The 16,416-nt window shown below is 42.2% G+C and overlaps 1 protein-coding gene across 1 annotated transcript in view; it reads left to right on the top strand.

Moving 5' to 3' along the window:
• The first annotated feature begins 734 nt into the window (after nucleotides 1-734).
• The window catches only part of TBC1D12 (TBC1 domain family member 12), a 95,470-nt gene continuing 79,788 nt past the window's right edge, over nucleotides 735-16,416 (top strand). The window contains exon 1 of the mRNA XM_082673241.1: nucleotides 735-1,774. Within this exon, the coding sequence (XP_082529367.1) occupies nucleotides 834-1,774 (941 nt within the window). The 5' untranslated portion in view covers nucleotides 735-833. The remainder of the gene's footprint in view (nucleotides 1,775-16,416) is intronic.

A 16,416-nucleotide genomic window follows, 5' to 3' on the forward strand; every position in this document is an offset into this window, starting at 1 on the left:
CCTATTTCTTCAAACCACATCAGTTTCAGTCTCAAGAGTTTTGTAGTAATTTGGCTGGTTCCTCCCTCTTCAGTCACTCCTTATATCTGCTCAATTATCACATCTGGTGATTTCTACACTTCATTTCCATTCATTGCTTATCACCCCATTTTAATCCATTTTCATGGGGTGCTGGAATTATTTCAATAGCCCTCTCTGCCTGACTCTACTTCCTCTTTCTCCTTAAGTGATAATGGAAATCTTTAAGAGAGGGTGATGTGATGAAACGTGGTCTTAGATAAAAAAGATAACTTTGATAGTATTGGGGAAGATGAAGTGGAGAAGGAAGAGTTTTGACCTGAGGCGAAGAAACCCTAAATTGTGGCAATGGATCGGTGGATATAAAAGTGTAAAGTCGACTAGCGACCAATTAGAGCTGGAAGGACTTAACATCTAACATACTGTATTCTACTCCCATAAATTAAGTACGTCAAGTGCATTTTTGCTAAGCGAGCCATACCCGTGCTTCTGTAAGGACAGTCACGTTCCGCGTGGGCCAACCAGCCTCCGTCATCCAGACGCCGGATCCCAGATTGGCAGTTGGAGTGTCACGGAGCGGGTCTCTCTAGCTACCGTCTCTATGGTTCGTGGAATCTCCAGGTCGGGGCTTGACCGGTCTGGCTTTTGCGCGTGCGCTAGCCCAGGCGGGTGCCCGCCCTCCCGCAACAGCCCGAATTCCCGGGAGGGAGGGGCGGGTCTGGGAACGGTGCGGCGGCAGCCGCTGCTGCCCCAGCACTCAGGGCTCTTCCCGGACCGAGCCCGTGCCTCCTCGGGTGGCGCTCACCCGGCCCCAGATGGTGGGTCCGGAGGATGCCGGAACCTGCTCGGGAAGAAACCCCAAGTTGCTCCCTGTGCCGGCGCCCGAGCCCGCAGGCCTGGACGGGAAGATGATTCGGGCCACGGACGGCTTTGGCGGAGGCGCCGGCGCTGTGGAGACTCCGGAGGAGCAGGAGGAGGAAGAAGAGGAGGAGGAGACGCCGCCGCCTCAGCAGCTCCTTAGGCGTTATCTCGCGGAGACCGGGGGGCAGCTGGAGCCCGGGCTGTGCTACTGTCCGCTCCCCGCCGGCCAGCCCCGCGTTCTGCCGCGCTCCGCAGCCCCGCACTCGGACGCCTGCCCGCCGGACGCGGGCTCCAAGCACCGCGGCGCGGAAGCGGCGGATGTCCGCGCGGCGCGGCACGGAGGCATGACCAACGGGGACTCGGGCTTTCTGCCGGGCCCAGACTATCGCGACCTGGCCCACGCCGGCGGCCGGGAGCCGCGCCACCGCCGCCTCCGCCCGGAGGGGCCTGGCGACGAGGGCGCGGACGGCGCGGGCAGCCCGTCCGACTGGGCCGCGCCGCTCGAGGACCCGCTGCGGAGCTGCTGCCTGGCGGCGGCGGACGCCAAAAGGCCCGAGGATGCGGGCAGCGGCTCGGGGGGCAGTCCGGCCAGCAGCGGCAGTGGCAGCGAGGACTTGGAGCAGCCGGGAGCCGGCCCCGGGGGTCCCGAGGAGGGCGCGTCGCCGGTCACCTCGGCCGAGAGGACTAGCGGAGGCGCCGGCGCCGAGTCGCGCCTCGTTTTCTCCGACGTTCACTTGAACTCTCGGAACACATTCGAGGTGAGCCGCCACCGGAGCGCCCGCGACCACCTGCCGCCGTCGGCGCCGCCGGTGCCCTCGCCTGCCGCGGAGCAGGGCCCCGCGGGGACCTCGGCCCGGGCTCGACGGAGCGGCGGCTTCGCCGACTTCTTCGCCAGGTACAGCGCAGACTGCGCCGGGGTTCGGGGAGGGCTCGGGCCGGGAGCTGGCGGAGAGCGGCGTGGAGGCTCTCTCTGGCGTCCGGATTGAGCTTTGATTTTTCACCGGGGGAAGAGGAACTAGGTCTGCGTTGTGTATCGGAGAAGTTGTGAGCGCGGGGAGCCAGGCTTTCTGTTCCCTTGTCCGCTGGACGGTCTACCTGCCATTCACACCTGGTTTCTGTGTTTTCAGGCCGGCGTGCTAGTGCCTTACCTACAGTTTTCCGTCTTCCGGAAAAGCAGACCACCTTCCTCGTCCCCATGTACTACAAAGAATTAGGGGCGGGTGGCGGGGCGGTGCGGTGCGTGTGTACGGGTGCGGTTGTGAAAGAGAAAGGGAAGTCATTTTGGAGAGCTATTTGCGTGGAGTCTAAACCCATTCAAGTAGTTTGGGAATTCTTGAAAGTAGAGGTGGTTGTGTTTCATAGCCTTTAACAGCTTGTTTCAGTGGCCTGTATTAAAATGCCGTCAGTTTGGTGTTTAGAATTTGATCCTGGCCTTTAAGCCAAATTACTATGGCGCTTTATGTAGAAAATCCCTCTTTCCTTTTATCAGATTGGCCTCTACCTTTTTAAAGCATCTTCTTTTTAATTTTTTATGATGTTGTATATGTGATTTGACCTGCTATTCTTGAAATTAAATTACGGTGCTGGACACTGCAGGGTTCAGAGTGGGACTTTGATAGGGATAAATATGTCGTTAGAAAATACTCATTTTAATGTACATTAATGAAAAAGCAATTTCTTTTGGGTCACATTTTGACACGTTTATTTTTTTTTAAGTCTCTAGGAAAACAGGAAAGTATTCCCAACTTGTAAAACTCTCCCTTTCAAAGTTCTTTCTCCTTTCTCTTGTGTTTTTGTTCCCTTTTTAGGGATCTTGACAAAACCAGAAGTAAACGAAATAAGGAATGCGACTCAAGTTTTAGAGGATTATACAGTTAGTGTGCATATTTGTAGACACACAGGCACAGTTTTCTGATTAATATTTCTTACTCCTTTTTCTACGTTATTAACTTATTTTTCCTGCTTGTATAAATTTACGAATAAATTATGAAGTTGTTTAAGTCAAGATTGGGAAATCCTAATTATGTGTTACTTGTAGGACAACATATATAGTAGTGAGATCTGTATTTGTGTCTACAATTGCAAAGATATACTTAAAGCTTGTAGTGGCAATATTTTAAATGCACTTAAGGGGGCTTTCCTGGTGGTGCAGTGGTTAGGAATCTGCCTGCCAATGTGGGGGACACAGGTTCGAGCCCTGGCCGGGGGAGAATCCCACATGACGCGGAGCAGTGAAGCCGATGCGCCACAACTACCAAGTCTGCGCTCTAGAGCCCGCCAGCCACAACTGCTGAGCCTGTGTGCCACAACTACTGAAGCCCGCATACCTAGAGCCCGTGTTCTGCAACAAGAGAAGCCACCACAATGAGAAGCCCGCACACCATAATGAAGACCAAACGCAGCCAAAAATAATAAATAAATAAATAAAACTGCCTGACAGCTGACATAAAAACATGACCAATAAGCACCCAAAAGTTCCACAAGGTTACAAGTAAAAAAACTTAACACACCTTAAGTGCTTTTTAATTAATTTATTTATTTATTTATTTTTGGCTGCGTTGGGTCTTTGTTACTGTGCGGGGGCTTTCTCTAGTTGCCGTGAGCAGGGACTGCTCTTTGTTGAGGTGCATGGGCTTCTCATTGCGGTGGCTTCTCTGGCTGTGGAGCACGGGCTCTAGGCGCACAGGCTTCAGTAGTTGTGGCTCACGGGCTGTAGAGCGCAGGCTAAGTAGTTGTGGCGCACGGACTTAGTTGCTCCGCGGCATGTGGGATCTTCCCAGACCAGGGCTCGAACCCTTGTCCCCTGCAATGGCAGGCGGGTTCTTAGCCACTGTGCCACCAGGGAAGCCCTGTCAGGCAGTTTTACACCTGAAAGGGGCTGTGGAGAGCACTAATTCAACCAGTATACCCAGAGTACTTGCTTGGTCCCTGACTTGGAGGTGGAGTGCAGGCTAGTGGGGATTAAGTTTGAAGACAGATACATTATATATGTATTGCAATATTCAAATAATAACAAGGCAAATCTGTTATAAGAGGCTTTCATATTATTGACAGTAGGCAGGAATTTTTATATAATTTAGAACATTTCTTTAACCTGTAGACTAATAGGACTTTAATTAGCATGGTAGTTGACATTCATATGATATACTTTTCACGTGTAGCAGAGCACTGGGTAGGAAATCAGTAAATTTAGGTCCCCTGAAGTTAATTTCTGTAAGCTTCATTTTTGAGATCTGAATGTCAAGATTCTAAGCATGGGGCTTCCCTGGTGGCGCAGTGGTTGAGAGTCCGCCTGCTGATGAAGGGGATGCGGGTTCGTGCCCCGGTCCGGGAAGATCCCATATGCCGCGGAGCGGTGGGACCTGTGAGCCATGGCTGCTGAGCCTGCACATCCGGAGCCTGTGCTCCGCGACGGGAGAGGCCACATTGGGGAAAGGCCCGTGTACCGCAAAAAAAAAAAAAAAAAAAAAAGATTCTAAGCATCATTGCTTGCTTCATTTAACATTCTTGGGAAAGAGCAGAATCAGACAGAGGCATAATTTTTCTCTTAGCATTTAGTCAAAGCTTTAACTGGATTCTGAACACCTTAAAGGCAGAGACTGTGATGTTTATTTCTGAATCTACAGTACCTAGCGCTAGTATGAAGAATCCCATTCAGATTGTGTTGAAGTGACAACTTGCACAGACTCTCTGTTTTTACTCCTCTCTAGGTAGTGTAATTTTGAACAAATCGTCCATCCCCGAAGAGAATAATCAGAAATTTCCCTTATCCCTACAACCTAAGAGTGGTTTTTCTTCCTGTGCACAGTTGTGATTCTCAATTCTGAAACCCAGATGAGGCCTTCCTTTGGGGATATCTTGTTCTAGGATGTATTCCTGTTCTTGGTGCAGCCCCTTCCCTCACTTCATTTTTTGGTGAGGAATCTCACTGTCTAAAGAGAGGAGTTTAGTTAGCTAATAGCAGAGCTGGGATTGGGAACCAGGATTTCTGATTTTCAGTCCAGGAATTTGATTATAACTTCTGTTTACCTGTGACTCTTTTCCTTCCCACCTGATTATCTCCATCATTCCCTTCTCCTTTCCACTTCCTCTCTTTCTCTTAACTGGGCAAAAAATTTATAACAGAAATAGTTTGAAAGAATAGTTTCATGTTTGTTTTAACCTTTTACAAGTAAAGAGAGGGGACCATTTTATAGCAGCATATCTATTACTACAAAAATATGTTCAATCAAGACACATCATTGACAGGGGCTTCATTGAGTAGGGTAGAAATCATGTAGGAGAAAAAGGCATTTGGTCCAGGATGGGACAGCTCTCATCATCTCCTGCTTGCCCTCCCTTCTAGATGAGGTGAGTTCTATTTCAGTCCCTGTTGGGGGCTTGCCCTAGCTTCACACGGGCATCTCTCTGTGTTTATGGTGACTTGATTACGGGAGGCCTAGAAGTAACATTCCTTTAGATCCTTAGCCCTTTCCTGTCTATAAAAGTTTTGAAATGCTAGGTGAGTACCACTACTGCCACTATCACCAACTTAGCAGTGAGAAGAAGATGAAAGCTTAAAAGCAAATCTCTTGTGTTTTCAGGCTAGCCTTCGTTTCTCAAGGATCTGTTTATTACTCTGTTTTGAAAGTGAAGTAGCTTTAAACCATTTTTATGTGTCCTTTAAGCAAATTCATGTCTTAATTGTTTTCAGACTAGAGTGGTTTATTCTTTAAGTCGATACACTCTTAATAGGTGTATTTTTAAAAACCTTTTAAATAAATAGATTGGGAGTTTGGGATTGATAAGTACACACTGCTATATTTAAAATAGATAACGAAGGACCTACTGTATAGCATAGGGAAATCTGCTCAATATTCTGTAGTAACCTAAATGGGAAAAGAATTTGAAAAAGGGTAGCTACATGTATGTGTATAACTAAATCACTTTGCTGTACCTGAAACTAACACAACATTGTTAATCAACTATATTCTAATATAAAATAAAAATTTTTTAAAGGCTGTTTAATACTTTTGAGGCTTGTTTGGATTGCACTGGCAGTTACTGTTGTTTAGAAACACGCAAGTATCTATCTGTGTCTCCTGGTAGTGTTGATAGTTTTTTACAAAATTTTCAAGATGAATCATAAGAATTCAGTGACTTAAAAGGGCATAGCTAAGGTAGGGGAAAAATACTGAAGGTTTTTTTTCTTTTATCTGAAAAGATAGACTTTATAGATTGTGGAATCTATATAGACCTTTATAGATTGATTTTATAGATTCTGGGACATAGAGATTCATGTAGCTTTCCCGGTAATTATCGACTCTGAAACTTCCTAAACATTGTTGCACAAAATTATTTTCACGGAGCTCTTTTTATTATGAGTAGCTGAACAGGGAAGACTAGAAAGGCTCATTTAGTGATTTCTTTTCGTATGTAGGCAGTCCCAATCTCCCCAATATGAAAATTGTTGAGAATATACTTTTTGTTATGATATTGAGAATAAAAACTTTCTAACAGTTATAATTTTTCTTAATTTAAGCTTCTCAGAAACTATGAAATTTTCTCTCCTACTCAGAATTTAGTTGGTGAACACTAGTTGATGAAATCATTATTCACCTGACTGAGCCATCATTGACCTCCGTCAGATAGGGCTCCTTTATTTGTTTAACTACAGTTTTAAGACCAGTTTCTCAAAAACTCCCTTCTTTAACATCTCAATAAAGAAAAGGCAAAATATCAAACTTCTGATAAGTTTTAAGAGATTTTTATAGCTCCCCACAACAAGCAGTTCTTTAAAACAGGTGTGGTATGATTATAAGGAGAATGAAGAAATATCTTGCTGTAAACATTAAATTTTTGTTACTACAAGAGATTGTAAAAATAAAGACTAAAGTATTTGTCTCACTAATGAAACTCTCTTGGACATTACTTATATATTAATATCTGTATATTAATATAATTACAGTGTTTAAAATTTTAGAAAAGCTGGAAAGAATGTGTAATCATTTGCTCTAGAATAAAAATAAGGGTCCTTTAGTGTTGTGAAGCTACCCATTATAATATTATTAGATTGAGGAGCTAATGGCTGAAGAGTCTTTTGTATCTTTCCCCTGTTTCTGACCCTTTTTCCCCTCTCAGATCCAGTATTTTCTTAAAGAAACCAACCAACTGCAAAACCCTAGATATCTATACTAAACAATTGGAAATCCAGCATTGGTTCAAGGACTTCATGGTTAGAGATGTGATCATCTGAATATAAATTAGCTAGAAAGTACTAGGAAACTCCAATTTTGGGGGACTAAGGTAGTTTTAATCGCCCAAACATATTATTTTGCTTTTTGTTTTTAATTTATTTATTTATTTTTGACTGTTTTGGGTCTTCATTGCTGCGTGCAGGCTTTCTCTAGTTGTGGCGAGTGGGGGCTACTCTTCGTTGCGGTGTGCGGGCTTCTCATTGCGGTGGCTTCTTGTTGCGGAGCACGGGCTCTAGGCGCGCAGGCTCAGTAGTTGTGGCGCACGGGCTTAGCTGCTTTGCGGCACGTGAGATCTTCCCAGACCAGGGCTCGAACCCGTGTCCCATGCATTGGCAGGCGGATTCTTAACCACTGCGCCACCAGGGAAGTCCCCAAACATATTATTTTGAAGTGCTAAACTAAATTAACATTTTAACACTAAGCCCCAATAAGCAAAGCAGGCTATTGTTTGAATGTTAACTTGGAGTTAACTTGTTTGGTAGAAATTTTCTGAACTGTTCAAAATGGGCATAGAGATTTACTTTTCATTTTTTAAAATATTTTTTGTTTAAGAATAGTTTTATATTTATGGAAAAGTTGCAACAGTACTACAGAGAGTTCTGGCATACCCCTCACCCAGTTCCCTGTGTTGGCAGCATCACATAACTGTGGTACATTTGTCACAACTTTTATTTGCTAGCCATCACCTAGTTAGGTGGTATTAATTTAGTATTGGAAATGAGTTAGACATGGTAATGAGTTCTTCAGGTGATCTAGAGCAATGGTTTTTAAAGCTTTTCAGTTCAGACTATTTGGAGCAACATTTACTAGATTTAACAACCAGTACCTATTTGTTATAAGTTTTTTTGTTGTTTTTTTTTTTTTTTTTTTTTTTTTTGCTGTACGCGGGCCTCTCACTGTTGTGGCCTCTCCCGTTGTGGAGCACAGGCTCCGGATGCGCAGGCTCAGCGGCCATGGCTCACGGGCCCAGCCTCTCCGCGGCATGTGGGATCTTCCCGGATCGGGGCACAAACCCGTGTCCCCTAGCATCGGCAGGCGGACTCTCAACCACTGCGCCACCAGGGAAACCCTATAAGGTTTTTTTTAGATTCTTGAAATATTCCTGTGACCTAACGGGTAAGGTTTATTTTTTTATTTTATACTCATTTGCCCAGAGTCAGATAGTTAATGAATTAAAAAAAATCAGTAACTAGACATAGATATGATTGCTAGGGTTTGGAGCTAAAACATTGATTTCTGTGAATTATAAGAAGTTTATGGGACTTCCCTGGTGGCGCAGTGGTTGGGAGTTCGCCTGCCGATGCAGGGGACACGGGTTCGTGCCCCGGTCTGGGAGGATCCCACATGCCGCAGAGCGGCTGGGCCCGTGAGCCATGACCGCTGAGCCTGCGCGTCCGGAACCTGTGCTCCGCAACGGGAGAGGCCACAACAGTGAGAGACCCGCGTACAGCAAAAAAAAAAAAAAAAAGTTTATGAACAAAAACATAGCTTTTGGTGTAGTGAAAATACTATTGTCTTGAGAAATAAGAAACTTGGCTTTTGTCCTAGGTAGTGTCTTTTCTTCTACCATTAAATAATTGTGTGATCTTGGGCAAATCATTAAATTTCTAGACTTCAGTTTACCCATCTGTGAAATTAGGAGATTCAGAGTCCCTTTCAGCTCCAATACGCTGTGATATTGCACAGTTCTCTTGTACTCATTGTTGTAGACCTCAAATATTTGTTGGCTAAATACTACAAATGTGAACCAAGTTAAAGAGGATGCTTAAAAAAACAGCTTGTTTTTTCATCTGTAAAATGAGAAGGTTGCCAGAGATAGAAATATCCCCTTCAACTCTAAATTCTACCTTGAACATTTTCTTCGGTAACGGTCTAACTCTGCCTCAGAGTAATCATGCTAAACATCAGTGATCTTTGTTTAGTTTCCCATATGCAGAGAGGACAGACCAGCAGCTCTCATTTTTTTTCTTTAGAAAATTCTAGATTTTTTTTTCTTTAAAATTTCTTTGGAGTAGGAATAGGGTAATAAGTAAATTCTAGTTAATCAATGAACTGGAATTTGAGACTTTTAACTTCCAGACCATGAGTTATTTCTCAAAGTTTGCCGGTGTTCCACTTGGGAGAACTGTTCCTAGCCTTTGTTGTACTTCAGAATCACCTAAAAGCACATTAAAAAAAAATTGGATTCTCCAGAATCCACAACCGCTACTTAGTTGGACTCAGGGGACTTGCTTTTGGCAGGTGGCATCTTCAAACTGTAGGATATAATGTAGTGGTTAAAGATGCGGGTTGTGTGGGCTTCCCTGGTGGCACAGTGGTTGAGAGTCCGCCTGCTGATGCAGGGGACGCGGGTTCATGCCCTGGTCCAGGAGGATCCCACATGCTGCGGAGCGGCTGGGCCCATGAGCCACGGCCGCTGAGCCTGCGCGTCCGGAGCCTGTGCTCCGCAACGGGAGAGGCCACAACAGTGAGAGGCCCGCGTACCGCGAAAAAAAAAAGAAGATGCTGGTTGTGGAGTTGGACTGCCTGGCTTTGAATAAGCTTACTAGCTGTGTAATTATGGACAAGTTACTTGACCTCTCTGGACCTTAGGCAACTCATCCATAAAATGGGGGTAATAGTGATACCTATCTCATGGGATTGTCATGAGGGTTAAATGAGATAATATACTAAGCGCCTTGTATTTATTATTTGGTATATAGTGAGGATTCAAATGTTATTCATACCACAGAAGACCTCCACAGTCCCTTCCCCAACTTCATCACTGAAATCAACTGGTTGAAAGAAAGGGAGAGACTGGAATGAATTTTTTCTGTACTCCCAGAAGAAACATTGCACAGTTGCTGTAGCAGATTTTTAAATAATTTGTATTGGGATTGGATGGGTGTCAAAATGGACTCTGGTGTAGTGATATAAAATTTCCAGAAGTAGTGAAGCTTTGCCTAAAAAGCAGATCTGAGAAGAAACTGAAAGGAGGGAATGTTGAGAAAGATTAAAATGTTTGCATCTTTTATTGTTTTAAGGAACTTTTACGACAGGCAGAAACAACTTTGTAAGTTTAAATTCATGAAATGTTTAATTTGGCTTACTCATACATTTCATACTTAGTATTTTGTGGTAGGAAAGCTTTGAGGAAAAGTGAAGACATTTGGAGATTTTGAGGTGATACAGCTGTTACCCATCAATGAATGTATTATTCAGAAAGGGAAAGCCAATCCTTTCTGAGGTGGCTTATTTATTCCTAGGAACCCTGTTAGCTACACTAAACGTTGTCCCCAGGGTGTGGTGGTTGCTAGTTGCTTAGACCCTAGGACGGTAATCATTAAACGTTAGTGCTTAAAATCACCTGTGGTGTGGGGCTGTGGGGAGTTAAGAATGCACATTCCTTGAGCCCCCTTTTTGATTTAGTAGGTCTTGGGTGGGGCCTGGTACGAATCCAGGTATTTAACAGAGATTCTCAAGTGATTCTGATGCAGGTGGTTCCCACACTAGAATTAATGAAATACATTTGACCCTGGAAAAACAGGGGTTTGAACTGCGTGGGTCCACTTATATGTGGATTTTTTTGAATAGTAAATACTACAGTCTTACACTGTCTTCTGTTAATTGAATCCCTGGATGCAGAACCACAGGTAAGGAGGGCAGACTGTAAAATTATACTGGGATTTTTGTCTGTGTGGAAGGTAGGTCCCCATAGTCCCTGCGTTGTTCAAGTGTCAGCTGAAATTATCGATAGGCAGGTCTCCTCAGGTAATAACTGAAAGAAGGTACAACATAACATTTATAGTTTAGATTGCTGTATTGATTTAAAATTGGGTCATGTTTAGGTACTATGTAATTGATGAATATAAGTAGAGATATAGTAGAGAACAGGTATAAAAACAAATGTAGGGGCTTCCTTGGTGGCGCAGTGGTTGAGAATCTGCCTGCCAGTGCAGGGGACATGGGTTCGAGTCCTGGTCTGGGAGGATCCCACACGCCGCAGAGCAGCTAGGCCCGTGAGCCACAACTACTGAGCCTGCGCGTCTGGAGCCTGTGCCCTGCAACAAGAGAGGCCGTGACAGTGAAAGGCCCGTGCAACGCGATGAAGAGTGGCCCCCGCTTGCCGCAACTAGAGAAAGCCCTTGCACAGAAACGAAGACCCAACACAGCCAAAAAATTAATTAATAATTTAAAAAAAACAAATATACAAGTATTTTGCTAACTTTCACTAGGTTAAGAAACTGTCTCTACCTAATTAAATCTTATTTTCCTCTTTATTAGTAGGAAAGGTCTTTTGCTTTCATTTTATGTAGTTTAGATAGCCATGCTTATATGTTCTGTGAAAAACTTTAATTCACAAAACCTTACTCAGGTCTCTTCAACATGGAGTCATAACTTTACTTCTCCTTATTTATAGTTTATCAAAAAGGGTATTAATTTCCTGTCTTCCTGCTGGGTAGTTGTAATTCTTCTCCATGCCTTTAAGAAAAACTCCTGCACGTTGTACATGGCTTATTCCCCTCCAGAATTTGCTGCTTCAGCCTTTCTTGCACTTCTTATTTCTGTGGCCAAAACAAGAAAGATGAAAAACCATGTGACTGTCTGGGGTTTCAGCAGGCTCTTTCCTGCAATTAAGAGAAGTTTACCTAGGAAACCAAGCTATAAGTTACGTTCCTACTTAGAGCTAGTTTGAGAGTAAACTTGGTAATGCGTTTAATTTACCTTTGAATTTTGCTTTTTAGTTTCTTTTTAATATGAATTTTACTTTGGGATACATTTCTTGGTTAAAAAATATTTCCTTCTGCCCGTCTCTAACCTCACAGATTAAAACATTTTAAGTTTGGAACTGAACATGATAGTTTTGAAATCAAATTCTGTGCTGTGTTCTCATATTTTCCCCAATACTGTAATATACAACTACCCGTCATACACTGGGCATTATTTAGAATTTCCAAATCTGGTTTTCATCTAGACTGTTTGTAGTCATTTTCTAGTCAAGGACGGGAAATACTTTTCTGTGCTGTCCCAGGGAAAAGTTATTCAAAGACTATAACAGTTTATTGGTTTTTGTTGTCATTATTAGAAAAACATAAAATGCTCATATTACCTGCTTTCTAAAAGCAGGACAGGGAATATAAAATAAAACTAAAGATAAATACTTTGTTTCTATACTATTCCAGTTAAGGTGGTAAGAAAGAAGATAAAATTGGGAGGGTGTGGAGGTTCTGTTAGAGAGAGACTGTTAGAGAATGAGTTTGAAGAGGTTTGTATAGAGAAAAATTGCTGGAGAGAATAAATGTTAGCTGGAAGTTAGCTCTGTACTTTGGCCTGTGGGCTTCAGAGTATTGGCACAGATTATTTACATATTTATTTTTCTATTCTGCTTACTTCAATGCCTTTGTGGATGTTTCTGGCAACTTCTTAAAGATAGCTGCTGTGCCTCTTCTTCTTAACTTCCCTAATATCCCCATCCCCTCATGGCTTCTTAACAGGTTATATCCTGCAGCAGAAATATTTTTTAATGACAGGTTGTGTATATCAGGTTTAATTTAGACTTTAAAAGTTTAGGTTGTTAGTATGATAGATTCATGTATTAAAAAGTGCATGTATCAAAGTGTAAGATAAATGCAATATACAATTTTACAGAATGTATTCTTACTTGAGTTCAAGTGCTAAAAGGCAAACTTCTCCTACAAGCACCATGGTAAATCTAGTAAACAATTTAAATCTCTCACCCATGAGAAGAAAATTGTTCATTATCAGGAAGATATACTGTGTAGAAATTTAAGTTTTGAAGTAAGTTATTAAAGTTTTAAATCGGTAAAAGGTCTCAATTGAATAAGTAGTTTCTGTGTTTTTGAAAAGTGATAAAATTTAAGTTGCTTTTTTGCTTACATGGTCCTTGACACTCCTCACCCCACCCCTGCTGAATTGACTTTTTAACTTCATTGGTACTACCTAAAATTAGTACCAATGGGGGTTGGGTGTTGTTTGGAAAACAAAAGGTTTGTTGTGATTCTTAATTGGGTGTTGAGCACCAAAATTTGTTATCTAAAGACTAATAAAATAAAGCTTTTGGGGCTTCCCTGGTGGTGCAGTGGCTGAGAGTCCTCCTGCCGAGGCAGGGGACACGGGTTCGTGCCCCGGTCCGGGAAGATCCCACATGCCGCGGAGCCTGCGCGTCCGGAGTCTGTGCTCCGCAATGGGAGAGGCCACAACAGTGAGAGGCCCGCATACCGCAATAAATAAATAAATAAATAATTTTTTAAAAAATAAAGCTTTTGATAGACAATTATTATATAGGGTAACCAGCACAATAACTGCACATATAACTAGAGGGTGATGTCCATCTTTGTGATATACTTCCAGAAGCACATTAATGCTGTCGAGAATACAGTACTAGGACAGGGATTAACTTTCAAAATTGGTTATACTAACAAAATAACTGAGAATTATACTGCATGAAGAAAAAATTTTAGAAGGTAACCACTATAAAATGTTCTTGATTAAAATAATAACTAGCTATACATTGTAATGAGGAGGTAAGATTGTTTTGCTCTTGTATGAGGCCACCAAAATCTTTTGATTTAGTTGTCCATTTGATGGAAACGTCATAACACCCAGTGGAAAAAAAGACAGTTACCTTGGTCAGGAGAGGTATTTCAACTATGCTGCTGAAGATAGGTTCTATCATGTATACCTTCAATTCAGGAAGTACTTCTAGGTGGTCAGAGGAGCAAAATGTCAACAAAACAAAAATAACAACAACAACCCTAGCGCTAAGTGTCTGCCTCTTTATTGTTAGAGAGTTTAGGCACCTAATAGATGTGGTTTAGCCTCTGCTTCAATTTTTTCACTAACAAGGAGCTCAGTTTCCTCAATGCAGCCTATTGAGGGTATTAATTGTTAGAAGGTTCTTTATGTCAAAGCACAGTGTATCTCTTTGTAATGTTCCTGGTCCTAATTTGCCCTTTAAAGCCACAAAGAACAAGTCAGTTCTTTTACATAATTACAATTCATAAGATTGCTACTGAATCTTTTTTTTTGTTTTTGGATCCTCCCAGCTAAGCATATACAATTCTTATGAGTTAGTTTACGATTTTCTTACCATTTATTCTTTCAACAGATGCTATTGAGCCCCATTTTTTAATACATATATATATGTGTGTGTGTATATATATATATATATGAGACATTAAGGGAATTAGATTAAAAATATTTTATTAACAAACTTAAGATGGGAGAGTCATATAAATCAGTACTTACCATATTACCTGATTAGTGTTATAAAAGAAAATGCAAAGGTACATTAGCAGCACTGAAGAAGGAGTGATTAACTTTGGGATGAGATGTTAGGGAACTCTGCACAGTAGATGAGACATGAATGCTTGGTTTTTTGTTGTTGTTTTTTTAATACCAATGAGGAGGGTTTGGATCGGAATGAGGGTGAAGCCAGTACAGGTATACGACAGCATAGGCAGAATTATACATGAAATAGCACAGCACTTTTGGAACTGTAGAGACTTATTAGTATGACCTCACCTTAGGGCAGGTGAGGTAGAGTGTCAAAAACCGAGGCACAAAGGTTGGGTCTAAATTATGAGGGAGTTTATGTGACAGAACTAAGCATTTTGAATAGATTCTGTGAGAGTTGGCAGTCCATAGGACCTTTGATGGGTTTTTAAAACTAGGGCAACATGCTTAGGATTGCATTTTAGAACAGTGACTCTTGTAGCAGTGTAGCAGATGTTTTGGGACTTGAGAAACTGGGGCTTGGATACATTTGTGGTAGTTTACCTGTACTTGTCAGGCTCTTTATTAAAGTGTGATATCCAGATTATTCATGTAAACTACATTAAATTCAGTCCCTGTCAGAAGGGGTAGCTAACAGATTCAGTGACATATGCTTATACCAGTAGCTTTTTTGTGAAGCTTTAATGAAGGTAAACTTTGAATCTGATTTTTGTTTCTGAGGGAAGTGGGATGATACGAAAATGGAGAGTGATGTGAAAAATTATGTCTACCATGTTTTGTAAGGAATTTGATGAGGGGAGAAAAGAGCCAGAATAGTTCTTAGGTCAGTTTTTCCCCCCCTAAATTCAAGTATAGTTGATTTACAGTATTATACTAATTTCAGGTGTACAACATAGATTGTACTCCATTTAAAGTTACTATAGGGCTTCGCTGGTGGTGCAGTGGTTAAGAATCCACCTGCCAATGCAGGAGACACGGGTTCGAGCCCTGGTCCGGGAAGATCCCACATGCCACGGAGTAACTAAGCCCATGCACCACAACTACTGAGCCTGAGCTCTAGAGCCCGCGAGCCACAACTACTGAGCCCGTGTGCGACAACTACTGAAACCCGTGCGCCTAGAGCCCGTGCTTCGCAACAAGAGAAGCCACCGCAATGAGAAGCCCGCACACCGCAAGGAAGAGCAGCCCCCTCTCGCCACAACTAAAGAAAGCCCACACGCAGCAACCAGGACCCAACGCAGCCAAAAATAGATAGATAAATAAATAAATTTATAAAAAATAAATAAAGTTATTAATATTGGCTATATTCCCTGTACTGTACACTACATACTTGTATCTTATTTATTTTATACCTAGTAGTTTGTAGTTGTTGTGGAGCAGAAGGGAAACGATTTCAGGGAAAACCCTGAGAGAATAAAGTGGTAAAATCAAGTCTGTATGTCCAATGCACAAGTTCTATACATTGCTTCATAAAAGTGGGTGGAGGAAGTATACCCATCACCCATTTTTGAGGATTGAGTGAGGTAAAGACAAAGTATTGAGACTTTCATAATTACTTGTATGTATGTGTCTTTTCTACTAAGATGCAAACTCTCTGCAGATATGAAACGTCTTTTTTGCTCTTTTATCTTTGCAAAGAGACATAGAGCCATATATATGAACCATATATATGGAGCCATATATAGGAACACAAAGATTTATTGGATTAAAAACTTTTTAAAAAGTGCGAGAACTTACATAGTCAAATGATTGGAACCTTTGGAGTGATCACTCTGGGAGTAATAGTATGATTTCTCAAAGTATTTTTGGTACCTTTCTCTGAGGGATGTTTCTGTAGGAGAGAAATCAGTTGGGCCAACGTAAGATAGGACTGAAGAATTGAACGTTGGAGGAGAGTCATAGCTGAAATACATTAGGAAGCCAACTAAGCAAGTTCACTTGTATGTTAACTATAGTAAGTACTCTAATATTCTAGATGTAATAGATTCATGCCCAGGCAAATTATTTAGACACACATAATGTGTAAATAGTTGAGGTTAGTGTAAACAAGCATAAATGATTTCAC

The sequence above is a fragment of the Grampus griseus genome (assembly GCF_964374135.1).
Source record: "Grampus griseus genome assembly, chromosome: 16".
Lineage (NCBI taxonomy): Eukaryota > Metazoa > Chordata > Mammalia > Artiodactyla > Delphinidae > Grampus > Grampus griseus.